Source organism: Astyanax mexicanus, chromosome 13, assembly GCF_023375975.1.
Source record: "Astyanax mexicanus isolate ESR-SI-001 chromosome 13, AstMex3_surface, whole genome shotgun sequence".
Taxonomy (NCBI): domain Eukaryota; kingdom Metazoa; phylum Chordata; class Actinopteri; order Characiformes; family Acestrorhamphidae; genus Astyanax; species Astyanax mexicanus.
The window spans coordinates 6752324-6772465 of record NC_064420.1 but is presented as its reverse complement, the minus strand read 5'-3'; the positions used below and the strand labels follow the sequence as shown (position 1 = coordinate 6772465).

Genomic DNA, 20142 nt, shown 5'->3' with positions numbered 1-20142 from the left:
GCAGAAATAAATAGTTATGTAAATAAATAAAACCTATTAATAACAAATTATTAGGATAATATTTTTTTTGTTTATTTATTTTTATATTAATTATATTTATTCTTTAGCGTTTTTATCACCATATTATTTTTATTGAGTGATTTCCTTACGTTTTTATTTATTTATTTATTTTTAATTTTGGCAGTTTTGGTCCTCCACACACACACACACACCAATGAATAGAGATCTGCGTCCAGCAGCCAGCGTCACTTTATGGCCATTATTTGCCTACTATATGGGCACGGCCTTGAGAGGTGTGACCTCGTGTTTAACTGGTCGCTCTCAGGCCAGTTTACTGCTCAGCAGGACGCGGTCGGTCAGGTCTGCTGGAGACGTTTACCTGAACAGGTGTTTGGTGGGGAAGGATGCTGGAGTATAAGGTGAGTGTGGTAACCGGGGAGATGACGTGGGGAGGAACCATGGATAACGTCTTCATCACTCTGATCGGAAGTGAAGGAGAGAGCGAGCGCACACTCCTCAACAAACAAGGCCGAGACTTCGCCTCCAATCAGCCGGTAAGCTGAGTCAGAGTCAGGGGAAGTGCTGGATTCAGGGTGTAGGTTCTAGAGAGGGGTGTGGCCAAACATAAAGTTAATGAATGGAAATGTGTGTGTGTGTTTTTTTTTTTTTTAATTTTGTGATTTAGTGATGGATGATATGGGAAAAACATTGTATCACAAAATATTTCTTAACCCTCTTGTTATGTTCATTTGTCAGGAACAGCAAAGTGTTCCTGGGTTAGTTTGACCTGGTGCGTGTTTAATTATCTAAAAGATGTCTAAAACCAAAAAAAATCCTAACAGTCAGTGTAAATATTTGATTACTAACTCCATTACTAATTATGATATCAATATTTAATGTAATGGTGTTCCTTACCTCTAACAGGTAATTCTTCAATTAGGATAATTCAATCGTTTTTTTTTATATATATATATATAAAAAAAATACATGTTAAAACTTTTTTTTTTTTTTACATTTCACTATTTTATTTCTTTTAAACAGTGTTGGGCACGTTACTTTGAAAAAGTAATTAGTTATAGTTAGTAGTTACTTCTTCAGAAAAGTAACTGAGTTACTCCACTATAAAAGTAACTAGTTACCAGTAAAAATAACTATTGCATTACTTTTGTGTTCCACCGCTTTAAATAAACACTGTCAGAATTAAATCCTTCTCAGCAGTTTATCGGTTTGGGTCTGCATTGGACCGCGGTCCGTCTACTAGTGACCTGTGCTATAGAGCATGCATTTAACCTGCCAAATAGGAGACTGAAGGGAGTAAACCCCAATACAAACACCAACTGAAAGAGGCTTCAGTGAAACCTGGAAAAGCATCAGGATTTTTTTAAAGGTTAGTGATGTCAGTGGGACAAAAAACTTGCAGATGCAATTATTGCAAGCAACAGATCTGTAACAAAATTTTAAGGCATATTCATAGAAATCTATTTCAATGTATCTGTTTCAATACTTTTGCTCACAAAAAAATGGGTGGGTTCAGGCAGAAGGTGCTATCTTCTGAGCTGTGTATCAGATCCAGTGTTCCTGTGTTTTCAGTCTACAGCAAAAAATAAAGGTATTGACCGGTGACTGTTAAAATACTTTTTTTAGGGACTGTATCAACCAGAGACTGTAAAAAATATTGACGCCGTGTCGCCGTTCCCATTCATTCAATGAAAATGAAGCCAAAATCTTCCGCCATGTTGCCGATCCTGATACCCGAGTCTGTAGAGCGCAGTAGAGACCATAGGAGGGAGAAAGACTGTGGAGAGACAGCCTACTCATTTGAGTAACCCCGCCCCTGAGGGCTGCCTCGAGGTCACAGGCTGCAGAGCGGAGCTGTTATTGGTCCGGCCCATAACCAGCCCTTTAACAATAACCAAACCTTTTTTGAATAGAGCTGAATAACGTTTTAAAAAACCAATTGAAAGTCGTCTGTTTTGCCATTGAATCCTATGGGGATGGGTGGGGTTACACAGCTTTCTGAAACCGAACAGCAGCAGGGGGCGCCCGAAGTGTGGTGGCTTCATTTTTGAGAGACGATGCTCTGTCCAGCTATACACAGTCTATGGTATCAACATGGCGTGCTTAATGCAATGTCATGTATATAATGCCCTTTGGTGAGAAATATGTCAATATATGGGACCATATAAGGTCCATACAGACAGACAATACAGTACATATGAATACACTACGCACTGAAGGCCATTCTCAGAATGTAAGTAGACTAAACCACAAGATGTTTTGACAAGATGTCAAATTTGCTATTCAAATGAGACATGCTCTGTTATTTTAAATGGTGCTGAAAGCCTCAAAGACCATTTATTGTGTCGCTCTCTCTGAAAGGTTAACTAAAAATATGAAAATACTAAATAAAAAGTCACACATTGTAAAAAAAAAAATATTTTCTGCAATTTGTACAAGTGTATTTTTTTAAAGATTTCTTTGGGGTCTTTTAAATAAAAAAAAAAACTGTGAATTTAAAACACCTGAGCTCATTAGCTTAAGAAATACAGTGCCTTGCAAAAGTATTCGGCCCACAAACTCTTGCCACATTTAAGGCTTCAAGCATAAAGAAATGAAATTGTATTTTTTTTTTTTGAAAAAAGGAATAATATTGCACGCCCCATTTTTTAGTTTTTTATTTCTGAAAAAACTTTAAAATATCCAATAAAACAATTGTGTCCCTCTTGTTGAAGCGAAAATGACAATTTCCTACTTTATTTTTGAAATTCATGGGGGCCGAATACTTTTGAAAGGCACTGTACTTATTACATGTCATTTTTTCCTGTGACACTGTGATGTTTGTGTCTGTAGGATAAAGAGTTCACAGTGCAGACCGACACCTCTTTGGGAAAGATTGATCTGATTGGCTTGGAGAAGGAGCAGTACCTCTTCCTCTTTGATGACGATTGGTTCTGTTGCAAAGTTGTAGTCAAAACCCCAGACCAGAAAGAACTACACTTCCCATGTTACCGCTGGATCAACGAGAGACAGCTGGTCTATTTAAGGGAGGGCACAGGTAAAACAATACTACACATTTGGTTTTGTTTTTTCTAAATATGTTACAATCTGGTCAGAAATAATTTATGTTTGTTTAGTATTTAGTAAAAGGTGCTATTGCTGTGGACCAGGGGTGTCCAAACTACGGCCCGCGGGCTATTTGCGGCCCGTTTCCTTTTTTGGAGCGGCCCGCGAGGTATTTTAGAAATAGAATGAAAGTTGGCCCGCTGTTAAGCAGGTTTTTATAATGTGAAATTCAAAGTTTGAACGCTAGGTGTCAGAAAAAGTCAGAGAGAGTGCGCATTTCTAGCGCAGAAAAACGGGGCAAAAGAGTCTAAAAGCGGAGAGAGTGCGCATTTCTAGCACAGAAAAACGGGGCAAAAGAGTCTAAAAGTGGAGAGAGTGCGTATTTCTAGCGCAGAAAAACAGGCCAAAGAAACTAAAAGCGGATAGAGTGCGCATTTGTAGCGCAGAAAAACGGGCCAAAGACAGCCAATCAGTTTTTAGTGTGGGCGGGCAGTGTTTTTCCCCCCTCCCGGATGGGATTTGGTCAGAGAGTGAGAGAAAGCAGATCATGGCAGAGGCAATATTAATAATTATTGTAATATGATATGAAATGTTTTTGATTTTGTGCAATTTCTTGTGATATTGTTACTGTCAATTTTTGTCAAATAAAAAAAAGCATAGGCAGGAAAGCAGAGGCAGGGCATTCCAAAAAAGAAAAAAGATAAAACTCATTTAATTTCAACTCTGAATACTCTAAATTTTATTTAAAAAAAAAAACCGTAAAATTAATTAATATAAAATTAAAGTTTTGTTATCATTTGGTGAGTTGGGGGGGATTGGCTCCCTGAAATCAACTTTTGCAACTTGGGATGTCTGTTATATGTAACTAAAAGCACAGACATACATGTGCGCCCACACACACACAATCAATAATGATATAATAGGTTACCTAACAGGTTAGCTTTTATTATACGGAATCATGAATACAATGAGTCTCTACATAACAAATGCAGTAATATCAGCTAGCTTACTAAGCTAGTGTAATGTTAGCTAGCTAAGTAAGCCAGCAAACATAGAACTAACATTACTACTAAGATTATTTTGTAGTTAGCTAAATATTGTCTACTTTGTTGACCAACATGATACTCTATGAGAGAAAAGGCATGGAGTTGATAAATAAAGATAATACTTACATGTATGCTGCTGCTGACCTCCTGGTGGTGAGAATGCAGGTATCAGATGTGTAAGTGGGACAGAACATGTATCCTGACACTCACATTTGGCAAGAATCAAAGATTCCCAAAGAAAACCCTTGAGAATCTGTAGGAAATGCTTGGGGTCATTTTTGACCCCACATATGGAAAACTGGGGTAGTGACACAAAAACTGCAATTTCTTAAAATGTATAAAAACATTTAAAAAAATTCAAATGGCCTCAAGTCACAAACATGTTTTATGAGGAATACCTGGAATATGGAAGTGTAAAAACGTTTAATTTCAGAGATTTTGAAGAATAACAACACTCGGGGTCATTTTTGACCCCACTTATGCATCTAAGGGTTAAGATATATATATGTAATGCCATCTAGTGGCTTTTTTTGGAAGCAGCAGTGTGCACATAACAAAATAAATACATAAATAAAAATTCAGGAACAGTCATGCACAAAATAATAGAACAATTAGAGCCTTAACAAACTGAACTCTATCCTACTATAACAGTTAAACATGAAAAATAAGACTTTAAGACTTTTTCGGTCCCTGAGAATGACACGATTTTTTCTTTAATAAAGATATATTATTAACTTTATCTGAGAGGAAGATGCTCCTTAAGGTACCAAAACTATTAACATATTTGAGGCTAGACAAAATTTCAAGTTTTTCTTTAAGAAAACTGTACCTGTTTTTATAACTAAACAAAAACTTGTGAACTTGTGTGTGTGTGTGTGTGTGTGTGTTTGTTTAACTACAGCAGTGACCCTGTTAAAGGAGACAAGCCCTTTGTTGAGGATGTACAGAGAGCTGGAATTAAGGGAGCATCGGAAAACCTGCCAGTGAGTTTCTCTTCTTCTTTCTGTGTGTTTAATTCACAGAAAGCTGAACAGCACTGATGCTGTGGGTCTGCTGCTGCATGTCGCCGCAGCATCCACCCGCAGCATCCGCAAAGCAACCAGCATTGTGAATGACCCCACTCATCCCTCACACGAACTGTTCTCCCTCCTGCCTTCGGGAAGAAGGTACCGCAGCATCCGGTCCAGCACGACCAGATTCTGCAACAGCTTCTACCCCCAAGCCATCAGACTCCTCAACTGCAGAGACTGAACTGATGGTTTTTCTGTACATGCACACACACTCTTACCCCACTTACCCCAGAAAATGGAAAGCACAAAAACCCTACTACCTCACTGGACTCTATTGCACACTGTGTAATAGAGTAATTACTACCTCACTGGTCTTTTTTGCACACTGCAAAATTTGCACACTGTCTTGTTATTTATTATTCTTTGTCTGTATTGTGTTGTATTGTCTGTGTGCACTTTTGTACTGTTGCACTATTGTTCTGTCTACACTGTGTTTATGTGCACCATGGTCCCTGGAGGAACGTTGTTTCGTTTCACTGTGTACTCTGTATATAGCTGAAATGACAATAAAAACCACTTTGACTTTGACTTTGTTTCAGGTGGAGCCAATTAGCTGAAGGTTTACCGCACACCCTGAATGTAGACAACGTGAAGGATTTACCTGCTGATTTCCAGTTTACCTTCAACAGAACTCTGCACTTCTTCATCACCTCCAACTTATCGTGAGAGCACACTGCACACTGCACGAACACACACACACACATACTGTACACACACATGCTGCACACTGCATCACTATTACAACTGTATCACTATTATACACCGGGTATAGTAGGAATGTACTAAGAATTGATGTTACATATATTTACATTAGAGTACAAATATGCTTCTGGTTCTTGGTCTTTTGTAAGAAGCACACTTCTAGTATACTTCCTTGGGTATACAAATATATTTAAATATACTGTACTACAATTTTCAGCATGTCATCAATTTACTTACATTTTTTATTTGTCATTTAAATGTGTTATTTAACACTGAATCCTATAATTTACTTCTGTTCATATTTTCCTAATTAAATAATTACAGAACTTTTTAATGAGAATACATTTGACCTGTTATATTAATGTAATACCTGAATATATTTTTAAAACATTTTACAATGCAGTCATTTCATTTACTTACTAAAAAGTTACATGAAACATTGTTCTTTAAGTGAACTACTGTAGCAATTGTTTTTAACACACTTTGCTAAAAATGTGCTAAAGTATATTTGGAAATAAGTATTTAAGAAGTCTAATTAACTACATTAAACTAAAAGTGTACTTCATAGTAGTTTATTGATTTATAATACACTATATTGTACTTTTAAAATGTATGATCAAAGTTTATTTTCAAACGTTTGATAAAATCATAATATTAATGTACTTTTAATATATTTTAAGGAAGGACAAAAATCTGTTAGTATATTTACAGCAAACTTATACATTCTCAGTATGTTTGAGTATATTTTTTTTTCACCAGGGCATACTGCACACATGTACACAGGCACACACATTCAGCACACACACTAAACGTGCAAGCCAACTGTCCTAAATATATATATATATATGTGTGTGTGTGTGTGTGTGTGTGTGTGTGTGTGTAGGCAGGCAGAGCTGAAGATAAAGTTTTTGGCCAATCAAAAAAAGGCATGGGAAAATGTGGAGGCCATTGGTAAAGCATTTTTCTTCAACAAGACAGATATCTACAGTAAGATCCAGACACACACACACACACACACACTGCAGAAGGCTAGCTATGTTAGCCTAGCTATTTTTTTATCTATTGATATTTTTGTATAATTCTATGTTTGGGTGTGAAAGAAAACACAACGCAGAAATATGATAGAACTGTGTGGGCGTGGTCACAATACTGAACATAATAATGAACATGACTGACAGCTGATCACTGGCCAATGTATGTTTATTTATGTAACCATGGAGACGCACACAGCCTTGAGACAGAGATGCTGCTCCAGTCTCGGGATGTAACAGAAATGGCTCCCAATTTACAGTTTACTGCACTACTGAGTGTGCCATTGTTGTCTGCTTCATAAAGAGACATTTCGAACGTGATTTTAAGGGATTAGAAATTCCCACAATTTATCATGATCTATAGTAAATATCACTGATGGTCATCAGGGTTGCCAGATTATTACATTGGCATGCAGGTAAACCAATCTGCGTAAGACAGCTGATATTCACCTTATCAAGAATATTACAGTATTTATTCCACCATGGAATCTTAAATATACACACAAGATTTATAATTGTATCTACCTGTGTATTATTTTACATTACATTACAGTACATTGCATTTAGCAGACGCTTTTATCCTAATCAACTTCTTCTAAATACTGTAACAACCTCTAGTAACTGAATAACTGAGTATATTATATTATTACTCATTCTGTGTGTTTAGTATCACTGTGGTTATTATTTATGGTCTGCTGCAGCACTGGAAATTCCCACACAAGTACACAAACATGGGATTTTCATAGCACAGAAGGTGGATATTGGACAGTATTAATTAGAGGAAGTAGGGAGCCAATTGAGTCACTTTTTAGCATTTAATTGGACGGTTGCTAAATGACAGGCTCGCTGGTTCCAGTTGCTCAGACTCAAAAAGAGGGCGGAGCTATGTAAGTCTTGTGATTGGCCAGGGTTCTGCTGATGTCAGCCTGACCTACTTTTAGACTCGCCAAAGGAGAGTGATAGTGGTGTAATATTAGAATAATTTGTCAAATTTATTAGAAACACTTTGCACATTTACATGGGGAACAAAATGAGCCAAATTAACCTAATTAGAAAAACCTCAACTTTATCTTCCCAGGGGATTTAAATATATATATTTTTGCCCTTTGTGAGGGTATGCAATGCTATTACCTTATTTTTTTCCAACAACATCCCCTCAGAGGCCTTGCTTAGGATTCTACACACACATATATTGCTTTATAAAACACAAATACCATTCAGTTTTGCATATAGTTCATTTCTTTGGGGTGAATGTGTTTCAAATGCATTGTTGATTAATGCTACATCTACCTACCTACTGTGTGTCTGCTGCAGTAGAGTAATGGTTGATACCTTATAAAGTCATGTTATGATCCAAAATATTATTATATTTATATTATATACACATTTTCAGAATGTTCCTGGAATGTAAGTTCTGCAATGTTACAGACGAACCTTTTTGACACCTTTCAAAATGTTGGTAAATGTTTTTATAACGTTCTCTGTTCGCTGGGATCCAACTTTGAAGGTGGGTTCCCTCAGAAGGTGGAGGCTCAGTGCAATCTGTCTATGGAAAAAAATGCATGGAATGCCTATATGACTGTTGTCCTGCACATGGCTCCACCCTAGTTTTTGACTAAATGACATTTTAGTCCGTGTTTAAAACTCTAACAGTGTTGTGATGTTGTGAAGCGTATGTGCAGGAACACTGGAAGGAAGATGAGTTTTTTGGATATCAGTTTCTAAATGGAGCTAATCCCACTGTGGTGCGCCAGTGCAGGAGACTACCAGATAACTTCCCCGTCACTGACAGCATGGTGCAGGCCTCTATGGAGGACAGCTCTCTGACCACAGAGATCATGGTACACAAGACACACACACACAACCACTTTGATGCACCGCAAAAAGCTAAATATTAGAAAGTGAAACTGTCTAATTTTAAGGCAATAAATCTTATTTTTTTTCTCTGATAAGACTTTTTGTCCTACTAATCATTGTAAGTGTTACTTTGTAGAAATTTCATTTTATTTCAAGTAATTTAATCTCACAATAAGCAACAAAATGAGTGATTTTTGCTTGATTAAAGACTTTGTGATTGTTTTTTTTTTTTTAAGAAATGCTACTAAGAATGATTTGCTTACCCCATGGTCAGATTCTTTTTTGCTTAATATAAGCATACATGTATTAATTTATATTTATATTTTGTCTAGTTTTGCCAGTTAATTTTTTTTGCAATGTAGAATAGAATGGTGATTAATAACCTCATATTGCTGCTAATTGTTTACAATGAAAACCTGCAGCCAAATACACATTTTATTTTTCTAATATAGTGAAAACAAATGTAGAACAAAAAAAACCTGATTTCTGAATTCTTTCATAAAGGTCATATTTATGCAAGTGCCACTGCACAGTAGGTAAAGAAAAACACTGTCGTGGTCTACGTACTTTATTGATTCACTGTGGAACTGTTTAGGGCACAAATGTAATTTTGCTACTGAACACAGCAGTAAAAATGCTGGAGTTTTTAAACCCTGTGTTCACACACTGTCCTCCATTCTATTAGGCTACGTTCACGTTACAAGCTCTCAGGGCTCTGGTAGCTGATGGCAAGCTACATAAACAGGATTCGAACTGGGGATCTCCTGATCATAGTGGCAGCGCTTAGCCCTGCTGGAACACTTGGAGCCTATCTACTATTATTTGTCTAGTTGAGAACTTTATGGAAAAAAAATTCTAATAACATTTTAATGCAAACCACTATTATGTCACACGTTTTCAGAACATTCCTGGAAGATTATTTTTGTTACGTTACAAGCTAACCTTTCTAAAACCTTTTCAGAACATTTCTAAAAGTTGAATGTTAGCTAGGTTGCTGGGTTGTGATAAGGAGAGATCACAGTAGTGATTACTGTTCATTCTTTTAAGATATTACTTTTTTCAGAAAGGGAAAATCTTCCTGTGTGATTATGCGCTGTTGGACGGAGTTCAGGCCAACACGGTTAACCTGCGGCGGCAGTATGTGGGTGCCCCCCTGTGTCTCCTCTACCAAAACAAAAATGACAAGCTCATTCCTATTGCTATACAGGTACAGTCTTAAAAATGAAGTAGTGCTTTTTTGCATGATGTACAGGGGTTGGACAATGAAGCTAAAACACCTGTAATTTTAGTGTGAGAGGTTTAATGGCTAAATTGGAGCAGCCTGGTGGCCAATCTTCATTAATTGCACATTATTGCACCAGTAAGAGCTGTAAGAGTGTGAAGGTTCAATTAGCAGGGTAAGAGCACAGTTTTAATCAAAATATTGCAATGCACACTATAACATTATGGGTGACATACCAGAGTTCAAAAGAGGACAAATTGTTGGTGCACGTCTTGCTGGAGCATCTGTGACCAAGACAGCAAGTCTTTGTGATGCATCAAGAGCCACGGTATCCAGGGTAATGTCAGCATACCACCAAGAAGAACCAACCACATCCAACAGGATTAACTGTGGACGCTGTAAGAGGAAGCTGTCTGAAAGGAATGTTCGGGTGCTAACCCGGATTGTATCTAAAAAACATAAAACCACGGCTGCTCAAATCCCGACAGAATTCAATGTGCACCTCAACTCTCCTGTTTCCACCAGATCTATCCATTGGGACGATAAATTATTGGGGTCTAAAACCAGGTGTTTTAGTTTCATTGTCCAACCCCTGTAAATGTTTTATTTTAATTTTAAAATAAGTTGACAACTCAAATCTTTGAGGCTGTTCATTCATTATTTGAATTATTTAAATTAAACTTTTTTTCTGCCAGTCCTGTGGTCACTGATAGAAGTGTTTTATTGCTTGCTCGGCTCCAGTGTAACCAGCCAGCCGGAGAGGAGAACCCGATCTTCGTACCTGGAGACTCAAAAGAAGATTGGCTTCTCGCCAAACTGTACGTGCGAGCGGCCGACTTCCTCATACACCAACTGGACGCACACCTGCTGAGAACTCACCTGCTGGTGGAGGTCTACACCCTGTGCACCCTACACAACCTGCCCGCAGTGCACCCGGTCTACAAGGTGCTGACACACATCTAACTAAAGTAGGCTACAACTAACACCATATTCTTCACAACATAAGGTGCACTGGATTATAAGGCGCACTACCTATTTTCTGGTCTATTTTCATACATAAGGCGCACTGGATTATAAGACGCATTAGACGACACTAGTAAGGAACAGGGGTTTAGGCTAAGTAAAGCTAAGCTAAGTAAACAAAACAAGTCTTTGTGATGCATCAAGAGCCACGGTATCCAGGGTAATGTCAGCATACCACCAAAAAGGACCGACCACATCCAACAGGATTAACTGTGGACGCTGTAAGAGGAAGCTGTCTGAAAGGGATGTTCGGGGGCTAACCCGGATTGTTTCCAAAAAACATAAAACCACGGCAGAACCCAAATCACGACAGAATTTGTTGGCAATCTTCATTAATTGCGCATTGCTGGCACATCTGTGACCAAGACAGCAAGTCTTTGTGATGTATCAAGAGCCACGGTATCTGGTAAATTGGAATCTGGTCACCCTAGTCAGTGTGACAGTGTAACAGTGTGTTCCTTGTGAAAACCAGAGAATTTTTTCATGAAAATGATGTGTGTTAGAACTGCAGTTTGAGTGTAAAGAGTCTAGTTTAGCAAAATTGGTTCAGGGGGTCAGTGCATGAGTTACATGTTATTGTCATTGTGTCTTAAGTACCAGTATTTGTGTGTAAACAATCAAGAAAAACTGTATTGTTTTAATATTTGTATCTGTGTTGTGCTCTGAGGTAGCTGCTGATTCCTCACACACAGTACACACTGCACATCAACACTCTGGCCAGAGAACGACTGCTGGCCAAGGATGGACTGATTATCAAGGTACATACCTCAACATTAATGGTGGTCCACCTTAATTGTAAACTTAATTTTCTTTATTCACTTTTTTTTCACGCTTTCTCTCTCTCTCTCTCTCTGTGTTTGTCTCTCGTAGTACAGTGCTGTGAGTAAGGAGGGACTAAATACGGTGTTGAGGAAAGCTCTGGACTCTCTGCAGTACAGCGCCCTCTGTCTTCCGGAGGACATTGAGGCACGTGGCTTGAAGGACATTCCAAACTTCTTCTACAGAGATGATGGCCAAGAAGTCTGGGACATAATTACCAAGTAACAGACACACTTATGAGATCACTTACTTTAATAGTTCTCAGTAAAGAGCATGTGATTAGCAAAGAAACTAATCTGAAGCTGGTTATGCTGGTGACAAATGTCACGTTTGAACAGCAATAAAACAAAATCTCTCAGTTCAGAGAGGATCCTATTTTTCTCTTGAAATTGAGATTTCAGTATGCCATCGCCATCTGGGTCACGGCACCAAATTGTTAGAAATGAGGGATCAGCACTCAGTAGACTGGATGTTAAGTAGTGTCGCAATCAAGTGCAATTAAACCGAGTCCAAGACAGTACTAGAGACCATATAGATTTTTTTCCACATGTAAAAATGGTAAGAATATATTTTTAATGAAAAATTATTGTTTTTTATTTCTTTTTTTTTTTTTTTAACAATCCTGTTTAGCCATCAAAAAGTCATGCTGGGACCAAAGAAAGTACCCCTGATAATTTTCATGATTTTTGGGTAATGAAATAAGTCTCTACACATAAAAAATCCTCCAGCACTGAACTGTAGAGCAGTGGAACTGTGTTTTCTGGAATGATGGAGCATCCATCAATACTCTTGGATTGGATAAGCAGGAGATAATTAGGTGAGGTTGTGATCAATATTTAACATCCTGACTTAAGTAACACAGCTCTTGTCAGAGAAAGTCTTTCCTGAACAGTAGAGACAGTGGAGTTACTCCAACGTCAAATATGGATATTTTTGTTGAAACATAATAAGCTTTAAACTGATAAGACTCACCCCCCAATTTGACTTACTAAACTCACTGACACCAAACTGACACCAATAAAACCATAATTACTGGCATATGCTTAATACATTATAATCATTATCGAGGGCAACATAACGAGATAAAATCATAATGTAAGTTTATCTTCATCAGGTTCTAGTTTTTAATCGCTTTGAATGTTTATCTGTGTGTGTGTGTGTGTGTGTGAGGTATGTGGGAGGTGTGTTACAGTTTTACTACCCATCAGATATTGAAGTGGCTGCAGATGTAGAACTTCAGAAGTGGATTGGAGACATCTTCCTCCATGGTTTCCTGGGTAATGAGAAGTCCAGTGAGTAGATACACTGAGATCTAAAGTTGGGAAGTTGACTAACAAGGAATTTCAAACGTACCTGTTTCCCAAAATGCATTGCGAGTCTTGTGATTAAGCGTTAGACAGCAGCGTAATAAACTGAGCAGACGGCACGCCATTAGTGTCCAGGTAAAACATGTTTCGCATCCATCAAAATATAAATAAATCTGGCCAAAAACAAAACAGAAGATGTTTAGTTTTAGTATATCAACAATATTACAGTATTTATTCCAACTGCTGATATCTTAAATATGTACAGATCAGTAATTACAAAATAGAACATTTAAATGGTTTTATCTGCGCGAGTGTATTATTTATGTGTTTACTGCAGGGGTGTCCAAACTACGGCCCGCGGGCCATTTGCGGCCCGTTTCCTTTTTTGGAGCGGCCCGCGAGGTATTTTAGAAATAGAATGAAAGTTGGCCCGCTGTTAAGCAGGTTTTTGAGAGAATGTGAGGTGTCAGAAACGGGCCAAAGAGTCTAAAAGCGGAGAGAGAGCGCATTTCTAGCGCAGAAAAACGGGGCAAAGAGTCTAAAAGTGAAGAGGGTGCGCATTTCTAGCGCAGAAAAACGGGCCAAAGAGTCTAAAAGCAGAGAGGGTGCGCATTTCTAGCGCAGAAAAATGGACCAAAAAGTCTAAAAGTTGCCGTAATTAAGGAGTTTTATATGAAGAGACATCATGAAATTAAACATCAATTTGAAAAATCTTAGTTTACAGAACACTGTCAAAGATAAAGATAGTAAGTCATGTAAAATGGTGTGTAAATGAAATAATCAGGAAAAAAGTATTATTTAAAGTGGTGTATTTCATTATTTGTTTTATTACAGAGTCTGTGGCCCATGACTTCAAATATATTTCTCCTTCTGGCCCCCAACAAAAAAAGTTTGGACACCCCTGGTTTAGTGTATGTTTATATATATATAGAGCGCTATACAAACAACAAAATCAGAATAAGGAGCTGGACTATGGATAATAAACACTCTGTTCTTCTCCTCAGACATACCAAAAGCTTTCCGCTCAAAGGATGAGCTGATCAAGTTTGTCACTATGGTGATATTCACTATGACAGCCCAGCACTCTGCACTTAACAGTGGACAGGTATAAACACACACACACACACACACACACTCACTAAAACTCAAAACCCAAGTCCAATCTAACCCCAATCATAACTCCAACAATAAACTCAGCCTTACACTAACCCTAAAAGCCTATTCTTAATCCAACCCTTTAAACCCTAACCATAACCCCAACCCTAAAACTTAAACCTAACCCATTCCAAACACTTAAATCCAACCATAACCCTGAGTGATATTTCCTCCTACTTCCCATTTAGTTTATTCTTCTGAACTGTACATATTTGCGGTACTCTTGCCGGGTTAATGAATAAATGCAGGCTATATAGATCATTAATCTTAAAACTTGAGTTTTGAGTACCTTAAATAAATCTAAGACAATTGAGCATTAAGGGACTCTCTCTCTCTCTTTCTCTTTGTTAGTTTGATTTTGGGGGCTGGATTCCAAACAGTCCACCGTCTCTGCAGTCTCCTCCTCGAAAGGTTAAAGGTCGTGCGACTGAGGGCACTCTGCTGCACACTCTGCCGGACGTGAACGTCTCGGTGCAGAGCATGGCCGCCGTCTGGGGTCTGACCAGAAAACCAGAAGAGTTTGTAAGTCCTCATCCCGTTAATCTCAACTCATTAGAAAGTTATGGAAACATCCTCTGCGGTAAACAGGATGTTTAAGTGGACAAGAGCATGCAAACCTGGATTTGTGTATGGCTTTCAATATATATGTGTATATATATATATATATATATATATATATATATATATATATATATATATTTTTTTTTATATTGCTGTGTAACCCAAGACAAGGCTTAAATCCCTGTCTGCAAATCTGTCCCGATAACTACTGAAGGTACAGTAAATATACACTAAATATAAACCCACAATTAGTTTGAATTCATTGACTTTAAAAAAAAAAAATAGACCATCAGTGAGTATATATATAATAATGTGCTTGATCTACTTTAAAAAATCATGTAAATTTTTGCATCAGATAATTCAAGCAAGAGTAAATCAAGCAAGAGTAGTCATTGTATTTACTACTTAATTTTCTCAAGTAGGGCTAACATACTTTTTCAGGTACTGTCAACTTAAAGGAGTCCATTAACACTACATGGGACATTTAAGTATTGTCAACTTAATTTTCTCGTGTACACTGCTGACTTAAAAAGCTGAGTTAACTCAACTTAAGTGTTTAATTTGTCCTTTTTAAAAAATGATCTGTTTAGTCAAATGAACTAACAATTCATCCTTATTTTAACACACACTCTCCCGTTTCCACCAGAACTGTCCGTCACCACAATGAATTACTGTGGTCTAAAACCAGGTGTTTTAGTTTCATTGTCCAAACCCTTTAAATGTAGTATTGTTGAATCCAATAAAGCTCATTAGAATTTCTGCTGATCTTCTTCTGTTAGGTATCTCTGGGGAATCACACAGAGCAGTACTTCACAGAGCCGGACGTCGTGGCCGTGATCAACGTGATGAAAGATGAGCTGAAACAGCTCAGTGAGAAGATAAAGAAGAGGAATGAGGGAAAGGATCTGCCCTACTGCTACTTGGACCCGGCCGAGATCGAGAATAGCATTGCTATTTGATAAACATCTGCCAAGCTGCTGTCTGAACTCTTCTAGAAAGAAGATCAGTGTCTTTTTCTAATACAATAATGTTTTCTCTACACAAATAGTTCACTGTACTCATGCTTCATTCTGTAGTTCTCATATGCCCATATTTGTGGGTTCTGTTTGGAGGTGGTCTGTGGATTGTCCTTGACTGTTCTCACCATTCTTCTTCTCTGCCTTTCTGATATTTTTCTTGGCCTGGCACTTCTGGGCTTAACAAGAACTGTCCCTGTGCTCTTCCATTTCCTTACTATGTTCCTCACAGTGGAAACTGACAGGTTAAATCTCTGAGACAACTTTTTGTCTCCTTCCCCTGAACAACTATGTTGAACAATCTTTGTTTTTAGATCATTTGAGAGTTGTTTTGATGAGCCCATGATGCCACTCTTCAGAGGAGATTCAAATAGGAGAACAACGTGCAATTGTCCACCTTAAATACCTTTTCTCATGATTGGATACTCCTGGCTTTGAAGTTCAAAGCTCAATGAGGTTACCAAACCAATTTTGTGCTTCAGTAAGTCAGTAAAAAGTAGTTAGGAGTATTCAAATCAATAAAATGATAAGGGTGCCCATACTTTTACATATCAATATCTCCTCCTCCAGCTCTGAGGGAGTTTTACAGTCTGTCTCTCTATATGTTATATGTTTCATGTTTGATGTTTTGACCTTTTGAGTTTCTGTCCTGCTCTCATATTTCTATATATACAGCTCTGGAAAAAATTAAGAGACCACTTCAGTTTCTGAATCAGTTTCTCTGATTTTGCTATTTATAGGTTTATATTTGAGTAAAATGAACATTTTTGTTTTTATTCCAAAAAACTACATACAACATTTTTGCCAAATTCCAAATAAACATATTGTCATTTAGAGCATTTATTTGCAAAACATTAGAAATGGCGGAAAAAAAAAAGATTTAGAGCTTTCAGACCTTAAATAATGCAAAAAAAAAAAAAAAAACAAGTTCATATTCATATAAGAGTTTTAAGAGTTCAGAAATCAATATTTGGTGGAATAACCCTGGTTGTTTTTAATCACAGTTATCATGCATCTTGGCATCATGTTCTCCTCCACCAGTCTTACACACTGCTTTTGGATAACTTTATGCTGCTTTACTCCTGGTGCAAAAATTCAAGCAGTTCAGTTTGGTTTGATGGTTTGTGATCATCCATCTTCCTCTTGATTATATTCCAGAGGATTTTAGTGTGGTTAAATCAAAGAAACTCATTTTTTTTATTTTCCAGAGCTGTATATATATATATATATATATATATATATATATATATATATTTAATTTGTTCTGTATATTGAACCGATATACCGATATTTAATAGTTTTAAGACATCTGTCTTTAAAAAAGGACAAAATAAAGACAGCACCACTCTGAACTCATGAAAGTGAGGTATCATTTAGATTTTTTTTTTTTTTTATAAAACAAACAAAAAACAATGACAATGATCTTCACTGCATTGGAAGGAATTAACAAAAAAAATCTTTGTACATTTGAAACATTCCTTTAACATAAACATCGAGAACATTCCTTCACTTCTCACACAAATCTGTATAAAACACCTTATCTTCTTTTATTTCAAACACAATTATCCTTTTGTGCTTCATGAAGACTTTAAGCCTCGAAATATCAAACGAATGAAGGACAAATAAATCATAAAATCAAAGGAAGAATAAAACGCACAGTCCTGAAGTATTACAATATCACCTTCACATTCTTTCTTTATTTTTTACACATAGCTTCCTTAATGTAAAATGAAAAAAGGACACTTCATAATAAGAGTACATTAATTAACAGAAATTTTGACTGAGTGTCTCAACTTATTATTATTATTAATTGATACTAGTTAAGATTTTATTAATAATTACAGCATCTTTAACTAATGTCTCTATTTAAGCAACAGAACACGAGAGGGAGTGTGTTATCTTGAATATTGGTGATAACACACGACCTCGAGTGTTCTATTGCTTTTATACAACAGTTTCTTTTTTTTTCAAAATGAATAAAGAAAATGAATCAAAGATTTTTAAGAAATTTAGTTCGAATATGCATTAATATGGACTGTGCCTTCCACCAAAAAGTAGTTCCACCACAACAGTAACAGAACTAAATCTTAGATTATACAGACTAACACCACGAAAGTTAGCTTGAAAGCAAAATTGGGATTAAGTGAAGATGGTAACGTTAGGAGCGTGAAATAACGCTAATACTCTCCTCTCCTGCTCCGCGGAGTCGTCTTCAGGTGAAAGCTGCGCATTTTTTGGAGCATTTCTGCTTGTTTTGCTGGGTCGTGTTTTGTTTTTAGCTAGCCGGCTGGACTGTGATTAGGTTAGCGTAGCTTGCTTTAGCTCAGCATTAACTTAGCCTAGCCTGGCTGGTTAAGTTAGCGTTCTGTCTGTCAGATGGCATTAGCCGAGCGATTTTCTTTCCCTTTTTTTCACAAAAGATGAGCCAGCGCTGTGGGCAAGCGTGCTGTGGTTGAGCGCTAGCCTGTGCTAAGCTAACGCTGCCGCTGATGCCGTTGATGATTCTAAGCTGTAATGTGTGTATACGTCGTTACTCTGCAATGCGTCGGCTGATCAGATTGTGAGGTCGGAATTAACTGTTTTATAATTATTATTATTATTATTTATTATTATTATTTATAACACTCTTAATCATTAAATTTCAGTAATTTAATTTTCAGTTATTAATTAGTTTAATAATATCTTAACTAGTGTCAATGAATAATAATCAGTTGAGACATTCTTTAACCATGTAACAGTGTGTATTACATTACTGTGGGAAGTACTGTTTGATTACGATGTGATGAACCCTTATTGTAAAGTGTTACCAAAAAAAAAAAAGAAAAAAGATTTATTTAATTATTTTAATTATTTATTAATTACTTAAAAAAAATACTTTCAGGGCAGCCAATAAGAAAGTGAGAATAAGAAACCAAATTCAAGAATCTCTTTCTTTCTCTGCACAATCTGCAGATCTACCTTTACTATTACTCAGAGGTGGAAAGTAATGAATTACATTTACTCGTTACTGTAATTGAGTAGATTTTATGAGTAATTTGTCATTTTTAAAGTAGTTTTTAAAATAGGTAATTTTGAACTTTTACTCAAGTACATTTTGACACAAGTAATTTACTTCGCTTCATTGGAAAACTACGGTGGCCGAGAAAGCCCAACGCAGTGCAAATTGAAAAGCGCTGCAAAAGCACAAAACACATCCATCAAAATTACAACACAGGCGCAGCAAATAGAAAAACGCGCTGCAAAAAGAAAAACGCGCTGCAAATTGAAAAACGCGCTGCAAATAGAAAAACGCGCTGCAAATAGAAAAACGCGCTGCAAATAGAACCACAACACAACGGAAGTGAGTCACAACACAACGGAATTTTCCCGGGGGACCTTAAAAGATGCTGTACCAGCTGTATACAAAGGACAATAAGTGGCAAACAAGCTTCTGAAAAGTAAGTAATGTTTATTACCTGTGATTACCACGGTTGTGTGCATATTATTAAAAGTTCTGCTTCACAAAACGCCTTGTTTGCCACTTATTGTCCTTTGTACACATAGTGAAGTCCGAGACGTTACTGAAGACGCAGCTTAGCTGGTACAGTATCTTTTAAGGTCCCCCGGGAAAATTCCGTTGTGTTGTGACTCACTTCCGTTGTGTTGTGGTTCTATTTGCAGCGCGTTTTTCTATTTGCAGCGCGTTTTTCTTTTTGCAGCGCGTTTTTCTATTTGCAGCGCGTTTTTCTATTTGCAGCGCGTTTTTCTATCTGCAGCGCGTTTTTCTATCTGCAGCGCGTTTTTCTATTTGCAGCGCGTTTTTCTTTTTGCAGCGCGTTTTTCTATCTGCAGCGCGTTTTTCTATTTGCAGCGCGTTTTTCTTTTTGCAGCGCGTTTTTCTATTTGCTGCGCCTGTGTTGTAATTTTGATGGATGTGTTTTGTGCTTTTGCAGCGCTTTTCAATTTGCACTGCGTTGGGCTTTCTCGGCCACCGTAGAAAACTCCCAATTACTGAGTAAATAATAAAATGCTGGGAAAAAAACGAATTGTCTGAATTAAAAAAGAAATTTGAGTTTTGTTCTTCATGGTCACGCAGTTGTTCTTGAAAATGTTTTATGAGGTGGTCTGAACAAATACTGCCTGAAAGGTCCAAATTATTATTTGGAATAATAATTAATTAAAAATATTTAATTTATGATTTGTTGTACTTTTTTACATCAAATACTTAAAAGTAACTATGTAACTTTTACTCAAAGTAAATTTTAAATTGAGTACTTTTTTTCTTTTACTC

At 37.0% G+C, this 20142-nt stretch overlaps 1 protein-coding gene across 1 annotated transcript; it reads left to right on the top strand.

The window, feature by feature from the left end:
* The first annotated feature begins 251 nt into the window (after positions 1-251).
* On the top strand, positions 252-16625 carry LOC103026959 (hydroperoxide isomerase ALOXE3-like). The gene is made up of 14 exons (XM_022676721.2): positions 252-554; positions 2851-3055; positions 5011-5092; positions 5719-5841; positions 6765-6868; positions 8584-8753; positions 9833-9976; positions 10733-10936; positions 11686-11772; positions 11885-12054; positions 13004-13125; positions 14145-14245; positions 14647-14817; positions 15636-16625. The coding sequence occupies exons 1-14, from the start codon at positions 405-407 to the stop codon at positions 15813-15815; spliced, it is 2013 nt and encodes a 670-aa protein (XP_022532442.2). The 5' UTR covers positions 252-404; the 3' UTR covers positions 15816-16625.
* Positions 16626-20142: the final 3517 nt, after the last annotated feature.